Source organism: Zootoca vivipara, chromosome 2, assembly GCF_963506605.1.
Source record: "Zootoca vivipara chromosome 2, rZooViv1.1, whole genome shotgun sequence".
Lineage (NCBI taxonomy): Eukaryota > Metazoa > Chordata > Lepidosauria > Squamata > Lacertidae > Zootoca > Zootoca vivipara.
In genome coordinates this window covers 110,010,482-110,032,249 of record NC_083277.1, presented here as the reverse complement: position 1 = coordinate 110,032,249, position 21,768 = coordinate 110,010,482, and the positions used below count along the sequence as shown (strand labels likewise).

At 43.7% G+C, this 21,768-nt stretch overlaps 2 protein-coding genes across 7 annotated transcripts in view; both read right to left on the bottom strand.

The window, feature by feature from the left end:
• The window catches only part of CERS5 (ceramide synthase 5), a 32,716-nt gene extending 21,823 nt beyond the window's left edge, over positions 1–10,893 (bottom strand). The window contains exon 1 of the mRNA XM_035108087.2: positions 10,676–10,893. Coding sequence (XP_034963978.2) covers positions 10,676–10,878 — 203 coding nt within the window. The 5' untranslated portion in view covers positions 10,879–10,893. The remainder of the gene's footprint in view (positions 1–10,675) is intronic.
• A 6,856-nt stretch (positions 10,894–17,749) lies between these two features.
• Positions 17,750–21,768, bottom strand: part of LIMA1 (LIM domain and actin binding 1) — a 68,628-nt gene continuing 64,609 nt past the window's right edge. For all 6 annotated transcript variants that reach the window (XM_035103789.2, XM_035103791.2, XM_035103792.2 and 3 more), the window contains one exon: positions 17,750–20,084. In XM_035103789.2, coding sequence (XP_034959680.1) covers positions 19,082–20,084 — 1,003 coding nt within the window. In that variant the 3' untranslated portion in view covers positions 17,750–19,081. The remainder of the gene's footprint in view (positions 20,085–21,768) is intronic.

Genomic DNA, 21,768 nt, shown 5'->3' with positions numbered 1-21,768 from the left:
TTGCACTCATCAGAAGCCGCGTCGGACGTTCGTCTTCCAAGGAATGTTTGAAAATCGGAGGATTCCAAACGTTCAGCAACGGAGCAGTTCAAGAACCGAGGTTTGACTGTATTTAGCATTGTTGTAGCCCACTCTGGACAATGGGGGTGAAGGGCAGATAATAAACTAAATTAGAAGACAAAACAGCAGCAGCTACACTGAAGATGCAGCTACATCATACACTTGGTTAATTCATTTGAATGTGAAAAGCAGTGCATGAAGGTTTCCATGGCTTTTACTATAACTCATAAGAATATACAAAGAGCCTGCTGGACCATGCCAATGACCCATCTAGTCCTATTCACAAAGCTACAAGCAGAACATAAGTACAACAGCACTCTCCTCTCCTGTAGTTTCCAGCAAATGGTATTCAGAAGCATTACTGCCACCAACGGTGGAGGCAGAGCAGTCATCACATGTAGTAGCCTTTGATAGCTATCTCCATGAATTTGTCTAATTCTCTTTTCAAGTGAGTGTTCCGGTTTTCGAACGATTTTTGGAAGCCGAATGTCTGACACGGCTTCTGCAGCTTCTGATTGAGTGCAGGTAACGTCTTGGTTTCTGAATGGTTCTGGGGGGTCAAACGAACTCCCAGAATGCATTAAATTTGACAACCAAGGTACGACTGTACATCTGTTTTAGTCCTAAGTGCACTAGTTCTGTAGTTCATCTCTATGTCACCAAGTTTATCAAGTAGCCCAAACCAAGCACATTACAGTAGTTTGCCAAAATTAGACCATAATGTTCTACACAAAAACTAGAACATAGCCTCTTGAGATCCCACTACAGCATAAACAACAACATATTTCCTTCCTGTGGGGCTGTATGTTTGCAGGCACCTCAATTCAAAAGTGCAGGATTCCTCTTTTTATAATGGGTAATGGAAATGGGCAACAGAAGAGGGTGAGGAAATTCATTTAAGAAGTGCATTGATCACCAAAGATTTCATAGCTGCCATTTAGCAAACCGATCCAAGTACAGCAGATGAATCTGCACTCATCAGTCTATCCTAACAATGGAAGTCACCCAGCTGTGGGCATATTTTATTAGATGAAAAGTTTGTTAAACCCACATATCAATTACATATTGGTAACTACATTTTCAGCTGTTACCAGCTCAATTCATATTACACCGCACCAGGCATAGTGCCCGTGTCTCCAGTATGGAAGAGAGCAAAGGTCCCAATTCAGTTACAGTATTTGTCTTATATCAAAATGTAATAAAAACAGCAAGATGATGATGTGAATTAAAAAGCATACTCTGGCCTATCTCATTAAAGTCTACCCACTCCACCTAATAAAAAAAACAATGCAGTGGTTGCATATACAATCTTATCATTATATGTATTAGCAACTGCAACTTGTACTGAGTTCTATTGTGCAATCTATCTCACTGAAATAAATCTCTAAATGCTGCCATACACTTTCAGAAGTTTTTTTTTAAAAGTTCATATAACTTGCTATAAAGCATTAATGCATAACACTTTTCCCTCTTGCAATGAATTAACCACCTGAAACTTACCTTTCAGAGGTACAACCTTGCTAACCTGTTGCAACAAAATAACAAAGCAAGAAAATAGTTGTGTGGCACTTATAGGAGACAAATGTATTTACAGTATTATGGGCATTTCATGAGCCCAGGTTGCTAGCTGAAAAGTAACACTTCATGAATCTGATTAAGCGGATGCCAGTCCATGAAAGCTTAAGCCACCATAAACATGCAAGTCTTTAAGGTGCCACAAGGAACTACATGAAGGTGAATATACTGAATTCCATGGAAGCAAACGAACAGGCTGATTGGAGAGGAACAGAGTGCTCAACTGCTCCTCTACTCCCAGCAAAGAAACTGCCAAAGGACACAAGCCCTCTCCATCCCACCTCTGCTAACCCCCAGTAAGCTAGTATTTCTTTTTGCAGGCCAGTACCTTCCGCAAGCTTATTTACAAGGCTGCAGTTATGAAGACATTTGGAAAGTATAATGGATACTAAATGAAGTGTAATCTCAAACTCTGTTAAAACAAAGTACATTGCTTACCACTGTGTGCTTGGACCAAATTCAAGGTGCATTGGCATATAAGCTGCGTTTATCAAGGAGCTCCTGCTCTTCAAAGCTTAAGATCAGCCAGGATGTCCCTAGTCCATGTTTTCACTTGTGCAAGTCAGATTGTAAAACATTTGATTAAGCTGCCTTTAAATTAGTATTACATAACTAAGGCTGTGTAATACTGTACTATGTTACAGTTCAGTTCAAAAAGGAGATCGCTTGGGATTTCTACGTATGTCATAGCAAAGGACAGTGATGAATACAAGTGTTAATGACTTTCCAGGTTTAAACAACTATGCCTCCCGATATTCTGTTAGACCACTTCTCATCAGCTGCATCCAACAGTGGCCAGTAGTGAGGGATGATGGGCATTGTAGTCCAGAGGCAAGTGGAGGCCAGCAGGTTATCAACCCCTGATATAAAGAGTTGTCTATATCTTATATTTTCCACCGCACATAGACAGATTACCCATGTGGGTTAATAAAAGGCTTGGCTGGATGTCTAGATCCACAGCAAGGGGCTAAACATACTCTCCTGCAAGAGATAGCCCCCAGGAGAGTATTAAACTCATTTTTGTTATTAATTTTTAATATTAATAGGTAAAAATATTCCATGGGTTTAGTCTTACGTAGAAATCTTCTGGGGTTTAACCTTCCATTTTCCAGTGTACCAAGTAACAGCTAAGTAGGTTCTGGCTAGCAACCTGAAAGCTATTTCACAATTCATCTCTAGATACAAGAGATAAACATTTATGCCCTAAAGTACATTCCAAGAATCAACCATAATACCAGTATAAAAAGACACCTGAGGATTATAAACATGCATTTTGTTTCTGAAACAAACATATATTTTGTTTCTGAAATACAATTTGCTTTGTTTCCTTGGGTTCTGTTTCCTTATGCAACTACAAGTAGCATCCTTCAATGAGACAAAAGCAGAAACACCAATGTATATGCTTTTCAATGCACTTCAAGTTTTTCTTTGATCTACACTCTTTTGTTAAAATGCATCTTTTTGAAAAGTTCAGTGCACATAACTTTGAACCATCTCAGTTCTATCTTCAAGTCTGGAGTAACCTAGAACTCTTGGCTTCGCTGATGTTCAGTCCCAGCTGTAATCTTCCTAAATTCCAGTCTATGTGTAGGTTTTTAACAATGCAAACTTAAATCCAACAAGGTTGGATTGTATTGTATTGACCATTGGCAAGACACCTGTGCTGAGTTGAGGCTATGAGAAAATAGTACCATTTTAAAACAAAAAATAAAGCAGCCTCGCGGAAAAAAATCAACAAATAGCATACGTTTTCTATTCATGTGTCCATCAGAAGTATCTCTCTCTCTCTCTCTCTATATATATATATAAGGGCTCAAAAGGCATCAATCAATTTAGCTACACCACACTAAAGTCTGCATCTGAGGGAATAAAATTTGACTGAACTACACTAAAACAGTACACATCTTCACAGGGTCACATCGTCTCATCAAGTTTGCAAACACTGCAAGATAACAGCTGAGATCTGAAAAAAAATATTTTTATTAATCTTGAACCTTAAGAACATATAAAGAGTCTGTTGAATCAGGTCAATGGCCCATCTAAGTCCAGTCTCACAGTGGCCAACCAGATGCTTGTGGGAAACTCAAGCAGGACCAGAGCTCCATTGAACTACTTTTGAAACATCTCAATTTCAAAAGTGGTTTCCTGAAGGTTAGGCAAGAAGAATGAGAAAACTTCTTTGGATGCATACATTTTTTACCAAGTCAACTCACCCTAAGACCTTTTGCAACAGCCTCCCTGCCATAATGCAAACTACTGTATATATGCGAGTATAAGCCAATCCGAATATAAGCCGAGGCACCTAATTTAACCACAAAAAAACCTGGGGAAACTTATTGACTCGAGTATAAGCCTAGGGTAGGAAATGCTGACAGTGGCAAAGGAGGAGGAGGAGGAAGGAGCAGCCTGAAAGGGGCTTGTTTGGGGCTTCTGCTAGAGGAGTGGGCTAGTTGAACTATATGTTGTGTGAAGTACGGTACTTTTGTTTGTCAGTTCTGAACCTTCCAACATTCAACTTCATTGGATGTCCCTGAGCTTTGATTAGAAACTTTTATCTATCCACTTTTTCTTCGACGGTTTTAAGCAGTGGGTGATGGCCATGTACTAGGGATGCTGTACTAATAGTCTTCCTGCCCCAGCAGTAGTCTTCCTGAAGGAGGGTGGATTTTGAGGTGCCTTCCAACTCTTATGATTCTATGAACAGCAGCAGCTGATGGGCAGGGGCAGCGCTGTGCACCTGGCTTCCTGACAGCAGCAGCATTGCCATGTAATGGGTCATTGCAGGTGCAGGGCAGGGTGGTGCTGAGGTGTGGTCAGTGTAGGCCTCCCTAAAATTGTGTACCCACTTTATTTTGAATTTAATTTAGAGAGGGTAACACTGAATGGTGGGAATTAACTGAAGAAATTTGGAGCAGGGTTTGGCTGGGATATTAATTGCAGGGTAACTTAGAGAGGAACATTTTGGATGGTCCGGGAAGGGGTGCAAATGTATTGACGAACTTGCTTGGGATGGCAGGAAAATAATAATAATAATAATAAACCTCAGAAACAGCTGCCTGAAATCGCTGAAACAGTCAGAACTGATGATTACTGGGGACAAGATGATTGTGTCAGCTATACAAACCAATCAATCATGTCTGTTGTAATTCCAACATGCGACAAAGGAATGTTTACTGGGCAACCTTGCAGATGCTTAGTTTTAGGAACAGGACCAGCAGCCTGGATGGCACACATCGCTGTTGCAACCTATACAATGTTTGACATGACCTGCTCAATACTGTGCCACAATATTATAATATAGAGCCTAACAAAATGGAATGAAGGGGACCAAAGGGCACCATACTTGCCATGCAAATATCATTGGTAAAAACTGAGTGGTAAGATTTATTTAAGTATTCACGTGCCATTTCCCCCCTTTACAGTCTGCAAATCTGTTCATGGCAATGACCTTTGTAAATGCATCATCACACAATGATACAACCCTAAAATCCTATCAGCACAACCAGTAACACATTAAGTCCTTTCCATTAGTTTAAATGGGTTTTCTATAATGGATGCATTTTCAGGAGGACCAGCGTAAGTAATCCTAGCAAGTAGTTTCCATCACGAGGCTTTGGGGTTGAAGCAGGACGCACTGTTGTTGCACTGCCACACCCTCATTGTATGGAAGCCTAGACAAGAACAGCTTCCTCCCAGGAACACGTCTGTGCCAATGTGTGGGTGTTCAGACCCAGGGCGCCAGCGCTTTTTCAGCACCAGGGAGCAGAGCTAGCAATCTGCCCTCTGATGTGGAGTCCTTATCACACCCATAATATGCAAAGCGGGCTTAAAACAAAGCTGGCGTGCCAGACTCCTTCCCTGTAGTCATTCCTATAACCACAGCGGGGATGGAGCAAAGGTTTAGATCAGCACTGGCTGCTGAGTGCAAATGCTACTAACTGCGTTGGGGAAGAGGCGGCAGCGGTGGCAGCGCCCTGTCCTGCCATGATGGCAAGCCGGGACGGGGGGCGTCGACCGGGCTCTTCCCTGCACGCCCCGCACTGCCTCATAGCTGCCAAGTTATCCCTTATTTTAAGGGATTTCCCCTTATGCTGAATAGGCTTCCTCGCGAGAAAAGGGAAAACTTGGCAGCTATGCTGCCTGCCCCGGGGCCACATGGGCACGGATTTTCTCCCCATTCAGTGTGCAGCCGGGACCTTCCACCATCCTCAGGCTGTGGGAGCTGCGGCTGCATTCAAATTTTCCTTGCCTGGCCGCTGCCCCGCCTTGCGCTTGCGGCGGAGGGACGAGTGGCAAGAAAGGAGCCCTTTCTCGCCACTCGTCCCTCCGCCGACGCCTGTGCCGCTCGCAAGAGCAGCCATAGGAGCCACGGTTCAGAGAGGCGCAGTGCCTCTCCCAACCGCAGCTCCTGTGCCTGCCCTTGCAAGAGGCAGGCGGTGGTGGTTGGACCAGTGGCGAGAAAGGGCTCCTTTTTCGCCGCTCGTCCCTCCGCCGCTGGCTGCCTCACTCAAGTATAAGCAGAGGGGGGCATTTTCAGCACAAAACATGTGCTGAAAAAGTCGGCTTATACTCGAGTATATACGGTAATTTTGAAACTCTCCTCCATTTAAAGTTGCTTCCCACACAAAGGGTGAAAGGGAGTCAATGCCTCCACACTGACATTGATACTGATCCAGTTCAATGTCTTTCAGCAACAAGACGCTTATATAATGTTTATCAGTACCACTTAAGACAACTTGTTCTGGGACATCCTGTCCTATAGGGAAGGGCAGAAAATAAATCTAAAATCAAATACAATAAATTTATTCAGACAACTCCTCATCTGTGTGTGAGCACAAGGGGAGGTGGGGCAGGCTTACGTGCATCCCACTGACCCATGTGGCACCTGGGAACATAACTCCCATGTAAATTGGGAGTTGCTTGGCTCAGTTTTGTGTCATTTCACCACTTACATTAACAAGAAAGCCAACAAGAGAGAGCCACCAACACAGAATGCCTACACCTAGAATTCTTAATTAATCCTCATATGCCGTATGTGATTTTAACATCTATTTGCATTTTATGTTTATTGCTGTGGTGTGATTGAGAGTATGAAAAATAAAAAAAGGAATAAATATGACAGGATCTAAATATAAATATAAAAAGTAAACCCCTCCCCAATTAGGCTTAGGAAGGGAAGCTTAGGGAAGGCAGTCTGTCAGGCCTATCACAATTCCAAATGGCCTGACACATGGTCCAAATGGTCATGGACACATGAGAAACAACTACACTACCAGTAGTAAACCACATCACTTATTAAATCTGTTTGTGCATTTGAGGCCCTTTCTGAAGGTTTCAGTAAAAAAATGAGATGATCCTTTGTAGGTCAGAATACTAAGCAATTCTATGGAAGCTAAAGCTGATCTCCTGTCATTCTCTCAGAGTTTCACTTATCACCAGTCTGGAAAAACTAAGAGGAAACAGACGAACACATAGGAACAATAGACTGCACTCTCTCCTAGGGCCTAAAAAAGGAGAGATATGCATATGATAAACCAGTGTGCTGCTATGATGTGCCGAAAATGTGAATGCATTTCCTCTAAAGTGAGGCACCACAGACAGGAAGGGAAGAAAAAACAATGGTTTAAGAAATCTGTGGCTCACATTGTGAGTCATCAGTCCCAGACTCCCAGTGTTAAATTAAAGAACATAATTCATGGAGTGTTCCAGGACATGAGGATAAGAAAACAGGCGTAGTGAAATTTTAATGGATAAATCAGAAAATTATGTATGAACATGGGAGGAGTCAAAAGGCTTCTACATAGAAAAAGGCTGTATCGTGTTGCCCAAATTTCACAAGCGAGATGCTCCATAAGCTTAGATGTTCTGCCTGTCAGGGGAAGGGGGAGGAGGGGAGGGAAAGAAAAGGAGTGCATCAGGGGTGGTTGGTGATTTGCAAGACGCTAAGCCCCCTTTATTCTCCCAACAGAGCACCTAACTACATCAGCCCTAGAGCTGGTATAGTTAATTTATTCTCATTGACCACGAAGAAAGAAAAAGGAGAAGGGACAATAAAAAGATAGTAAAAAAAAAACACCCACTATCTCACGTGCCCTAGCTGCTGCAAGCCACCCAGAGCTTTGGAAGTGACAGCAGCAGCCCCCACTGCCAGGACTGTACTAGTCCTTTCAAAATGGGTTGTATGACCCAAACTGCTTTGTATGGCCAGCCGCAACATTCCTGAGCAGTTTTTTCTAATATTTTCAAAAAAATGTTCCTGGTATTCCACTTTTCAATTTATCTTCTGTACATAGATTTGAAGTCTACTGAGATTTTGATTCTAGAGTCAAAGTCATGAATACAGGTTTTTCTCTTGCTACAAAAATGCTATTTTATAGGGAAATCAAACAGAAAACAAACAGAAAGTCAGAGGAAAGATAAGTATGGATTACGTGAATGGAAGTCTAGCACACAGGTGGGTGGAGGGAGATGATGTTGAGTTGAAGCATGATTATAGTTTTTTTTATCATAATCTTACGAGAACGACTGAAAGTAAGTTGAAGATGTACGCGAGAGGAGGTATGTAAGGTGAGGTATGTCAGATGTATGTAATGTTGCATGTAAAATGAATGTAAAGTGCTTTTAACTTTGTTTCCCCCCCTCCAATAAATAAATAAATAAAACAGAAAACAAAGTCAAACGGGTACTATTTTTAATGCACTATTGAGTTTCATAGTTTTTTATAGCTTAATTGTTTATGTATAAACTACCTGGAAGCAAAGATCAAAACTCAACAGGCACGTTTTGCACCTGGCTGTCAGCTTCTCGGAATCAAGTGAAGATATATGGGCACCAGGATGACACCTGGCATCTCCACTATCTGGCTGGCTGTCACACAGCAGGTTTTTTTGCTGCCGTGCTATGGTGTGAGTCACCTGGCTTGTGCCACAGTGCTTCCTTCAGGAAAAGTGGAGTCTTCTGCTGCCGCGAGCCAGCTGACACACATAGTAGCACAGCAGCAGAAGACTCTCCCTTAAGTGCATGGTAAAATTTCATTTTGAAACTGGCATAGCTGAGACCTAACCCTAATGCTGAACTGAACCTAAACATTTACCGGTATTTGTTCTCTCATCCTGTTCAGTACTAATTCATATATTAACTTAAAATTATTTAATAACTGCCTCAGTTATTTTGAACTTATTCAGACACATATTGTGCAGATTGATGTCATCAACTATTATGCTTGCAGAGTAAGTCTGTTGGGAGTGAATGTAATGATGAATATTTAACCAAAGAATTTTTTTATTTTTAAAACATGGTGACAGATCCAAAGTACCATGCTTCTTCCTCCATGTCACTCTAACTGGTCCTAAAAGGATTCTCCCTGAACAGGATTTGTTGAAGCCTGACAACTTGCGGCTGGAAGAGGAAATTGTAGAAGCCCACATAATTGCTTAGGTGCATGCCTGGGGATCCTTGGATCTTGGCTGTTTTCAAACACTAATACCACATCCCGTAGAATTCTATCAGTTATATTTTATCTGCACAATCCAAATGAATTTCAGGAACCAAAATGCTTTTTCTGTGCAGCCTGAGAAGGAGCAGTGAATAATATTATAGTTAAATGTTGTAGCTTGTCTTCGCTTACCGCACCCAACTGTGCTGCTCAGTTGTAAATACAGTGGTACCTCGGGTTAAGAACTTAATTCGTTCTGGAGGTCCTTTCTTAACCTGAAGCTGTTCTTAACCTGAGGTACCACTTTCACTAATGGGGCCTCCCGCTGCCGCTACGCCGCCAGAACACAAATTCTGTTCTCATCCTGAAGCAAAGTTCTTAACCTGAGGTACTATTTCTGGGTTAGTGGAGTCTGTAACCTGAAGCATCTGTAACCCGAGGTACCACTGTACTCTTACATTCTGTGTCACCATTAAGAGAAAACGGGTAGGAATGGGCCAATATATGCGTGTGAACTGTCCCTGGATCAAGTGATTTTTCTTCTTTAAGGTCTCAAAGTTCATAACGCAGCTCAAGGTTGTCATCTGAACTAGCCAGATGTTTAACTGATAATCCATCACAGCCACTCCATGAAAAAGAAGACTTTAGAGCTGTCTTGCCCCAAAATGGCAACTAAGCATTCCGTTTTGGCAACTAATGCTGCCTAGAGTCATTTATGACAAAGGGCAGTTTGAAAATTTATTATAGGGTGGTGAATTGATCACAATTGTCTTGTCTTCTTTATAACAGCCTCTTGTATGAAGCACTTTTTTGGAAGATGCTTCTAGGGCACGCCCCAAAGTCACACTTTATCATAAATGAGAATTAAAAGGTGCACCCCACCATCAAGACCATTCCATTGTAACTATCCAACCTCCCAAAATTTCAACACCTCTTGCAATGGTTTAAGCCCGTGGTTCCCAACGTGGGGCACACGCCCCACAAGGGGGCCATTTGATTTTTAAGGGAGGCAATTCGAGAACGAGTTAGACCAATTAATGACCTTTAAGGCTTCCTCCACGTGAATAGGAGTTCACTTTTTGAACAATAAGAATTATGTCACGGGGAGGGGGGGCATCAGGATTTTAGAGATGCTTAGGTGGGGAACGGCCAAAAAAAGTTTGGGAACCACTGGTGTTTAATCCCTTTCCTTTTGAAGAGTACAAATTCCACAAACACCTTCCATATCTTCTCGAAATCATTTCTCCTGCGTATTCCCCATCTTTATAAAGCTAGCTACTGTACTGAGTTCCTCTGAAGGTTTCATTATCGTGATCAACTGGGGCGGGAGGGGACAAAATTAAACGGTGGCACGTGAAGGCGAGAGAAAGCGGATCTTCCCTCCTTTGACCCGCTCCCCAAACCCTCCTCGAGGCCAACTGAGGAAGCGGCAGCGAGGCCGACGCTATCTCTTCCCTCTCGGACCCACCCACCCATCCCATTCGCCTCGGCCCGTCAGGCAGGCGGTCGGTCGGGTGGACGGAAGTGTGCGCCGCTTTCCCCCCGCCGGGTCCCTCCGTCCCTGCCACCCCGTTCCCCGCTTAGCCGCCGCCGCCGCTCTCCCACCTCTCGAAGAGCTGCCTCAGAGCGAAGAGGCCCACCGCCACGGGGAAAGCGGCCAAAACGTGGCGGGGGCGCGGGTACACCGCCCCGGTGCCGGGGTCCTCGCGCTCCAGGTCGGCCCAGCTCACGTTGGCGGGGAACCAGAAGCGCTCGTTCCACAGACCGCTCCACAGCCACGCTGCCGCCGCCGCCGCTGCCGCCGCCATCTTCCCGCCGCCGCCGCCGCCCTCGCCGCCCGACCGGACTGACACTTCTTTCCCTCAGCAGCAGCCGCCAAGAAAAGAAGGGAGGGGGCGGTGCCGGCCGGAGTCCCCGCCCATCGAGCGGGAAGGGAACGCCCGTCCGTCAGGCCGCGCCACGCCCTACTTCGCCGCTGGAGGGAGCGTTGGGGAACTAGGCGCACGCGCTCTTCCGCAGGCTTCCATCACCACCCCATACACACTTTCTCTTTTCATTCCGTCTCCTCCCCGCCCGAAGGGAAATACAGTATTGTGGTGGCGCGCCCACGCGCGCCGGAAGGGGAAAGGAGATTTGCGCCAGTTATCCTGGGAAGAGGAATTCAACAGGGGCAGCAGCTGGCTGTTTAAAGCTGGCTATTTAGTCCCCTCCTCCTTTTTTATAAATAAAATAATAATAATAATATTCCCCTCAATTATGTGCTTTGTAAAAAAAAGGGGGGGGGAATGAGCACCAGGTTGCCGGAATTCAACAGGTGCAGCAGCTGTCTATTTAAAGCGGGATATTTAGCCCCTCCCCTTTTATAAAAAAATAAAAAATTCCATTTTATAAATAAAATAATTAAAAAATAAATTATGTGCTTACTTTAAAAAAGGCACAATGTTTTTCATCGCTCTAAAACGACGGTGCAGCTTTATGAGAGTGGGGTATAAATATTATTATTATTATTATTATTATTATGCAACCGATGGCAATGCAGTACTTTATCAACATATATATATTTAGATGGCCAGGAAGGAATTGTTGAAGTACAAAGCGCGGTCCTGTTAAAAATGTCAGTTGCTGCTATGCACTCGTGAATTTTATTTTGGAATAGGGCTGTCGTGATCTTTGTCATATTTTGCAGAGGAGCGAGGAGGAAATAATAATAATAAGGTGGGCTTCCCCCCCCCCTTTTCATTGCTGCGACAATCACGGTGAAGAAGCTTGTGCAGAAACATTGTTTATAACATCCCAGGACTGCTGGGCTGAAGGCATTTCCCATCTCAAGTCCTGTCTGCTGAATGATCTCAGACTTATACAGTTGGAAGGGACGGGGACCACGTGGATCATCTAGTCCAATCTCCAGCAATGCAGGAATATTTAGCCCAAGGTGGGGCTCAAACCCACATCCCCGAGTTTATATGACAATCTCTTGAGAGACACAGGAAGGAGGCAGGGGGAGAAAAGGACTTAACTTTTCTTTTTAAAGCGTAAGGGGAAATCATGCCATTGCAACAAATTTTGACATCAAGTCGGATTCCTCAACTGCTCTTGCCACGCATGTGGTGTAGGGGGGATTTTAACAGTGCAAAGTGCAGCCGGCAAGAAAGCGCTGCTTGGAGCTCAGGTTGTTGTAGTTTTTACATCCATTCTCGAGAGAACCATGCAAGGGCATGGCGGAGCTCTTCCAACATGTTACACAGGCACAAGAAGGTCCGGCCCAAAAACTGACTCAGTAGTTTAACTAGAATGACAGCTCCCCTGGCTTTCCTAAACCCAAAGTGCTGAGATCATTTAAGTAGACTAGGCCTTTAAAACAGGTCCAATATTGATCCTTGGGGGGGGGGAATTAACTAAATTAGCAGAAGAGAGGAGAGATCCAAGAACAACATGGACCAGAAGCCATGATATATAATAAAATTTTGTGTTGGGGTAAAGTTGAAGCCAGAAGCATGCTCAAAGAAGCTGGAGATAGAGTACCAGTAAGTAGAACAGGACATGCCCTGAGGGATTTCCCACAAGTTAACACGCAGGCAGTAAGAAAGAAAGAAAGCAATTCTCCGCCCCTCTTTCTCTCACACATAGTGTGACCAAGAATATCAAAGAATGCTTTGGAGGGGAAGAAACCGGCAATGTTGTTCTTTACAAATCAAAAGAAAATCAGAAATGGTAAAGCAAAATAGTTCAAAGAAAGAAAAAGAATCCCAAAGTGAGCTGAAAAGCAGAAAAAAACACCAGCAGATTAAGACTGCAAACCCACTTATCCTAAGAGTACCATTGAATTTAAAGGTATCTGTGTCTGAGTAGACATGTATATTGCACTAAGTCTGAGAAAAATACCAAACTTAGAAAGAGAGGAAAAAACAGGCAAAGGTGGAAGATCAAGAACACAAAAATCATCCAAAGAAGCATGAATAAGGTAAGATTTCCTAAGGATCAGGAAAACGTTGATCAGGAGACAGCTGAGATTAAAGGGTACACACACACACACACACACACCCTTCATTGAAGACATGCAGGAGAAAAATGTGGAGTTAAAAATGGAAGACAGCTAAGAGAAAGGGTTAGGGTTTAACTGAATACAAAACAAGTTAAAGAAATAAAGGGAAACAAATTGTTTTAAAAGGAGTAGACGGCTTCCAGGCACACAACAGTTCAAGGATTGGGAAAGCAAGCATTTTGCAACCTGACGCACCCAATTCCCACAAGCAAATCAATTTCCAAAGGAAGTACAACACGCCCTATTTTCCGACATAGACTTGGGACCCACCTTGCACCCCTGATAGTTAGCAGGCTTCTTTACTAACTGCAGCACAATTAATGGTTGTTCAACATGGAAGAACCTAACTGAAAAACACTGGAAAGCATGGGAGAATAATATCTGGGATGCAGCCATGTCTGAGCATCTCACCAGACACGCTAAATATTGTGATAGATCACAGTGTCTGAAATTGTCCAGCCCTACTCCATACTGCTCCTCCCTGTATGAGCCAGAGTGGAATGCAGTATGACAGTCATACCAGTTTCAGACAATTAATTGCAATATTGCCCAAAGCTACCTCTAGCTTTGTTAATGGCCAAAATCAAGACCTTGTTATACCAACCACTCCATCTTTTTAGTGGAGAGGTTATGTTAAGTAATAGGTTTGAACACTGAATGTGTAAACTTATGCCTAAAGTCAATGGATAGAACAAACAACACTGAATGTACTACTGGGTAAATATTTAATTGTTCTTATATCTGTATTTGTTTAAAATCCAAGAACTACTTGTTTAAAAAGAAGAAAGGGAGTAGGAAAGTATTAACTTTAAAGTGAAAAAGACCAGCAGGGCCTTATTTGAACTTGCAGCTTTCAACCTTTTTAGACCCAGGACCCAGCATTAATCTTGCATATGCATTTGGGGTCCCAGATCTTATTTTTTTTAAAAACAACATATTTGTATGGTGGTAGCACTTCAGTTGTGACCCACTTTAGATCAAGCGGTAACCTACCAGCTGAAAGCAAATGATTTTAACCACAATTGCTAAGCAGCACTCAAAACCCTGGAAAACAAGGGTTTCTGGTTACGTATCTGTGCAGAGTTGTCTGTGTGCTAGCTGAACTATTCAACTATTCAGCTGAACATATAGTTTTCAACCAGTGTGCTGTGGCACCCTGGGGTGCCTTGAATGATGGTCAGGGGTGTTGTGGGCAACACAGGCCTCCGTCCCTCTTTCCTTCCCTCCCTGCTCTGATGCCTTCTTGCGTCTCTGCCTCCCAAAGGTTTGCACAGCTGTTTGTTGCAGCAGCCCTGGCTACAAACAAACTAGGGAGTCCCCAGTTCAAATCTAAACTCAGCCATGAACTCAGCAAGTAGCCTTTGGCAAACTATTGGCTTCTTTCCCCAGAGTCTGCTACATAGCACTGCCTCCCTTTAGGGCTCATGGAAAGATTATGGAGTTACAGTGTGCAGACATCATGCTAAACCATGGTTTAGCGCAATGAGGATGTACCTAGCCGAACTCCAGGCTCATCCATTATGCCCTTATTTGGCCCAGCTGCAAGATTGGAAGGTTCCATTCAAGGTTAGCAGCAGTTTAGCATGTCATCCAAAACCAAAATTTTGTTAATTATGACTGGTGAAAATATGCCAGCTTCATAGCCCTCGAGAGGTCCAGGGGGTGGCAACACGAGAATGGGCCTTCTCTGCAGTGGCTCCCCGGCTCTGGAATGCTCTCCCCAGGGAAGTTCGCCAGGCGCCTTCATTATACATCTTTAGGCACCAGGCAAAAACGTTCATTTTTAACCAGGCCTTCGGTTTATCCGATTTATATCCTATGCACTTTTAAAATCCGTTTTTTTTGGGGGGGGGAGAGCTATTGGGTTGTTGTTTTTATTTTTATTACAGTAAGTATTTTGTGGTTTTTTATCTTGATTTTCTTCTGTGAACCGCTCTGAGACCCCCCCGGTATAGCCACGTATTCTACAAAAAACCCCACAAATTTCTCAAAAGCATGATAAAAATAAGCACATCCAACCTCCCACATTTCAACAGTATGGATGAACATGGCAAATGAAGTGAAATGCAACTACCATTTAAAATTCAACTCCATCTTTTAATCCAAATGCAGCAACCACAGATATTGTTCTGAATTGTGCTGGCAATTGTCAACCATATTGGACTAATTCAATTCCTTTTTTATGGACAGAACTACAACTAGGAAGCTAACTAGGTCAAATATCCTATGGGTCTGGCTTTTCAGCACAGAGACCAATAAATCTCTTAAACTATGGTTTGAAATGGGCTCGTTTCCACTAATATAGTCATAATGAACAGTTTTGCCTGAGATTGGAAGACACCGAAAGCTGTAGCTATTCCAGAATGGAAGCCAATTTTCCCAACTCCTCACAGTAGCGCAGGAAGAAAACAGGTGAGATGAATGTGAGTCCAGGAACAGCAAAATTCATTCTCCTAATGCTAAATCATGTGTTGCCAACATGGCATTTGCATGTGGCCGCAAAGGCTTACCTTGGTGCCCACAGAATCCCAATTCCACTCCTGAAATTAGGCTTTGAAGAAGCCTTTTTAAAAAGCCATTATGTTGTCCAGCAGAGTTCATCTAGTTCTCTTGTAAAACAGACCCATAACTAAACTATAACTTAGTTGTAACTTAATGTTACATCTAAGCATAGTGCCAGGTGTTTAAAAGTAGAATTTCCATGATTCAAGAGGTAATTCAGCAAGTGGAATCTTTTAAGAGGAAACAGAATCAGAGTTGGAAGGGACCTCTAGTCCAAACCTCAGGAATGCAGGAATCTCAAGTAAAGCATCCATGACAGATGGCCCTCAAACCTCTGCTTGAAAACCTCCAAGGAAGGAGAGTCCACAACCTCCCGAGGGAGACCGTTCCATTATCAAACAGCTCTTGCTGTCAGAAGGTTTTTCCTGATGTTTAGTCGGAATCTCCTTTCTTGTGTCTTGGTTTCAATCCTACCCTCCAGAGCAGGAGCGCACAAGCTGCTCCATCTTTCAGGTGACAGCCCTTAGATATTTGAATATGGTTATCATAGCTCCTATCAGTCTCCTCCTCTTTTCCAGGCTAAATAAGCTCCTTCAACTGTTCCTCTTATATAGGCATAGGCAAACCTGGCCCTTTAGTTTTGGGACTACAACTCCCACCATCCCTAGCTAACAGGACCAGTGATTAGGTATGATGGGAGTTGTAGTCCCAAAACATCTGGAGGGCCAAGTTTGCCTATGCTTGCTCTTATAGCTTGGTTTCCAGACCCTTCATCATCTTGGTTGCCCACCTCTGCGCACGTTCCAGCTTGTCAACATCCTTCTTAAGTTGTGGCATGAGCTAAGAGCCAGTTGGGGCATATAAAGAGCTTACTTTAGAAAAAAAATGTTTAACTTAGTTAGCATAATCAAATGGAAGAACTTGGAGGTGCTTGCATTTTGCACACAACAGAATTATTTCATGTGTGATTTTGTTTTGCTAAGGGAACCACTATGACACATAAAGTCCCTGTTTTTGCACTTATGTGGGTGTTAAAGGTATTAGCTTTGGTCATAGCACAGATGAGGTCAAGAATGGGTGTCCATGTGAGAAGCAGTACAATAAGTGTTGAATTGACCTGTTACTAGCACTGCAATTCCAAGATTTAATTCCAACCCATTCTTAGGGTTTTATAGAAGACTTTAGTAACTTGGGTTGGATTTAGAATATATAGAGAGAGAAGTCAGAAGAACTCCCATCATGCCTCAAAAGGCTAAATCTGTTTAATGCTGGAGCAGCACATCCCCCCCCCAATAACCAGCTGACCAAGCATACATTTAAGAGTGCTCTGTTTTACCAGTGCTTTATTCCCATTGTTTTGCCGTTTTCTACTGCCTACCATATACAGAGACAAAACTTGTTAACACGCAAATGAATTTAATCACTGGGTAACCCCCTGACCTCCTTATATATTAGCTCGAGAGCTGTTCAGATGGAGAGCTCAGAGCAAACAACATGGTGTGCCTACAAGCCTTGACATTTCTCTAGCAACTGGCATTTAAGTCACATTCCAGAATTAATTCCTTCTGTCGCCATCTGGCACAAGTGGCCGTTATCCCTGCTGTTAAACAAACCACATCTCCCCCAATTGATTACCAAATCAATTCCGACATTGCAAATTTAGCACCCAGATGATGTGCTCAGGTTCGGTGTGGTAGAAATAACCCTCCCTAACTCAGTTGAAGCCGTTGTGATTAGAATTTTACACCCCCAATGCACATTACCCCCCCCCAATGTTATTGACGTATGATTGCTATTAGATAAGGGATAATGTTCGTTTGTGAATATTTTACTGAAATGGGAAAAATATCTGTTAATTTTGAAACCCCATCTAGCAAAATAACTGGAACCAAACACACTAGATGAAAATAGTCGTGGATGTTTGCTCACATGTCTGTTTGTCTTCTGTTATACCTTTCGAACAGGTACATCTCATGTTCTACAAAACTCAGCAGCACACTGTACATCATGCCTCTCTTTACCATATTACAAGCAAGACAGTGCCACCTACTGGTTTTATGCTAGATACTAAAATCTCAGCAGTCTCTCTTGCCTTCCTGGCCATCTCATGGCAAAGAAAAGTCTGGATTAGAAACTTCCAACAATAAAAATGACCATAGCCTTTATTGAATAAAAATGTTTCATACTTAGCAAGATTGGTAAGAAAGCAGAATATTTTACAACTCTAAAATATAGTTAGAGCTAATCTCAGTGAATACATTACAAAAAAGATTAAAAACTATTTAGGTAAAGCCCTTTTAACCCCATCTCAAAATACTATGATTTATAAAATACCATGCAGTCAAGTCGAAAAGCACTAAAAGCACAATGCTAAGGAATCAGTCCCAAGAAATTCCCACTGTTTCATCTATTTTGTCATCGCAGAGATTTTTGCGTGCAGCATCTTTCATGTGGACTCTTACATCTGGCAGTTTGGGTACACATAGAATTGCTTAAAACGTACAGAGTTTTCAGAAAAAAAGGAGAAGCAAAGTTTCAAGTAGAAAACATTATTCGGAAAGACAAACATGGAATGAAAGTAGCGTTGCCCTGCAGACAGAAGCTTTGCCCTCTACAGAATCCTTCCCTTAGCATTGCTCCAGTAGATTAAAATGCTGTGCTTCTAAGCCCAGGTATGAGACAGATCCTCTTTTTCACTGGCCAGCCAGCTGATTCGAGATTCACCTGGACCCTAATGCACAACAAGTCATATACAAAAAGAGCCTAATGCAAAGACAGTTCTCTCCTGGTGGCTGCCAAGTAAACACAGCCTCCCCCTAAAACCACGCTGCTGACTTTTATTTCAGATACTGTCATTATCTAGAAGAGACAGTGTTTTCACTATTCAAAAATGTATCTATTGTGCCTTTACACATACATTATTAAAGTGCAGTCATTGCCATTTAAACGGTTCCCCCAAGTGCCCTTCGAAACTGGTCCCTAAGCACTGCAGTAACATTGTTAAGTGGTAATAGTCCTGTGTCTCAGACAGCCCCATTCTCCTTCAAGCTCACCTAAGGGGAATATAGTGACATCCTGCAAAAAAAAATGGCCGAAAACTACCAGAAGCAGAAGAGAATAAAGATGGCATTTAAGCTGACCAGGTTACAGAGCAGAATTCAGAAATGTACAGGGTTTTTCTTTTTTTCTTTTCTTTTTTTTTGCTCAATTGAGGCAGCAGCTTTTCCCACAACAATTTTATGCATACTATCCATTTTCACAAGTTTGGTTAAAAATTCTTGCAGGTTCCCAACAAGCTTTCCTATAAAATTCGAATCTGAGCAAGTCTTTATGGTTCCCTTATGCATCAACCTCTTTCACCGAGGGAAGCTGCTTTAGGAAGAAAACAAAAAAACCCAAAGGCTAAACACACCGATTTTAAGGCCCAGCACCCTGCAGTTAAGTTCTTTAGTGAAAGAGAGTCCAATTTATTCCTCGTCATCTTCCTCTTCGCCGTAGTATCTGTTCCGCTTAATCTGCTCTTCCACAGTCAATTCTTCAAGGTCTTCACCTTCAAAAAATCCAACGTCTTGGGATTTGCGATTTGGGCTAGCGGATAATTCTTTTACAGTGGTTGAATTCAAGACAGAATGCTTAGGGGCCGTATGGAATGGTGCTTCCTCCTTCTCCAGCGTGGCTGGCTCTCCTGCAGCATTTTCTTCTTCCTCATCCGTGTCGCCACTCCTCTGGCCGTTTTCAACCAAGATCTCTTCGCCACTCGCTTCTTCTCCTTTCCCCTCATCCAGCTCTTTATCCCCCTCACCCATGTGCGGATCAGCTGTGTTGCTCTTTCTCTCTGGCTTGCTTTCCACCGCCAATTCCGGTGCCGGTTCCTCCGGTCGCCTGACTGTGCTCCTTTCAGCCTTGGGAGGAGGCGCATTTTCAGTTCTGTTGCTCTTTACGGATATGGTTCTAAACGAGGCAGCGACTGTAAAGGGCCGGCTTCTTTCTTTCAGTGACGACGACCGCCGCAGCTTTTTAAGGTCTTGGTCCACATCTTCCTGATGATCTGGCTTAGCGATTTCGTCTTCCGGGGGCCACTTTGGCTTCAACACCTTGATGCCTTCTTCCAAAATGCTACCTTGGCTGCCTTGTTCGGGAGGCGGAGGCCAGGCAATCTTCAGCTTCTTGGTTTCCGCCGGCCTCTCTTCCTTCTCGAGCAAACCGGCAGCTTTCGCTTCCATGGTAGCTGCCAGAATCCCGACTTTTGCAATCGGAGCATCTTCCACGCCAGGGCTTTGGGGGCCTTCCTCAGCGTTTCCAACGCAGGCAGGTTTCTCCTGGGATTCTTCACTCTCCGTTTTGCTCGCCCACAGTTCCTTGTGTGGCTTATGCCCAAAGCCTTCGTCGTAGTTGCCTTTGGCCTTGAAGAGCTGGTTAAAATGAGGCTTGCAGTAAACGTTCCCATGCAGAGATGCGTATGTTCCAATGCTGTACAAGGGGGGGAAACGCACAATTATTACCACCTTCAGTAACTTGCAAGATGAGAAATAACAACCATCTCAGAATGTACTAATTCGGCAGGTACAGGTTGATGGGAACCACAGGTGGGAAGAGTACTCTCGCACTCGGGTCCTGCTTTCAGACCTCCCGTAGGCATCTGGAGTTGAAAGAACAGCATGCCAGACTAAAGGGGGATTTGGCCTGATCTGACAGGCTCTCCTTATGTTCTTATGTAAATGTACAAGATAGGGCCACTATACGGACTGGACTGGGGGGGTTGGGGTGAAGGTGACCCATTCCAGATTAGGTTGTAGTAACAACTCATATATGAGAATTGCTCTCATATATTTGTTCCATCCCAATCCCGTTAGTTGTCCTTGTTTGGAATAATGTCAGGCACCAGGGAATCTGATCCCTGCCCCCCATGGCAGGCTGCCAGGAATAGACCTCCCCTTCCTCTCCCATTATTTCCCAGCTCTGCCCTTCATCTACCTCTGGGCTGTGACCTCCCACAAAACACTGTTGTAAATCTATACTGTCTTCCTCTTCTCTGGAAGGTTCAGGCTGGGGAGGCGGGCTCCACCATTCCTCCTCTGCCCTCCAGTCCCCGACAAATAACTGCCAGAGATACGAAAAGCAGCCATTTACAACAACAACCACCACGACCTGTAAGCTATTAATGGGGCTGGAGTGAGGTCAGTTTCTACCTGGCATATATAGGCCTCATTCACACAACCACGGCTTGATGGGATCACGCAAACAGGCAGGCTCCTGGGGAGGAGATTGCGACGGAGGCAGAGGGGTTAGAGGCCGGCCCACAAGAGGGGGCCAGAGATTTGTGGGGTTTGGTGCCACCTGAGGCAGGAGCTAGGGCAGGGGGGAGGCGTAGGGTCCAAGCGGTCAAAGGTTTTGGGGGGGCGCAGGAAGTGGAGGAAGAGACTGTTCAGCAAGGGGCAGGTGGTCAAATGCTTGGCATCTCCTGCCCCGTTGTCTCCTAGGACCAAGAGGAGCTTGAAGAGGGAAGCCCAGCACCGACTCAGGACAAATCTCTGGTTGCGTGAGCACTCTCCATCAGACAAGGGTACATAAGTAGGGAAGGTACCATAACCCCACTGTTGCTTTAAGTGCTCCACTGGCCACAAACCTGGAAAAGTTAACACCAGCTACGCTGATGCCAGAAGCATCTGTGTGTGTGTGGGGGGGGTATATGGTGCACTTTAGGAGCTGCTGTAAGTGTGCTTTTGTCTCTGGTGCTGTTAAGTGTGCTTTCGTCCACCAGAGAAGAATGGCAGATCAAGCGGATGGATTATGCCAAAATGGCTAAAATGACCGGAAGAATCGGAAATCAGGAAAATTCATAACTGATCATATAACTGTAAGTAGGATTGGAACAACACTTGCAGTTTAATGGTGGGTTTTGGACACAATGGAGAGGCAAAAGATTTGGATTATCATAAAAGATGCAGGAGGAAATGATTAACAATAGGACCCACAAAGGGGAGAAGGGGGGAAGTCCGGGAGATTCTTTGGAATCTTGTTTTTATGTTGGATATGTGATTGCAAAATTTTAATCTGAAAAACCAAATACTGTAACTTTTTAAAAAAAGAAGTATGTGCGCTTTTGTCAATAAAGAATTAACTACCGGCCCTTAACCTTCCTCAGCTGGGTGTG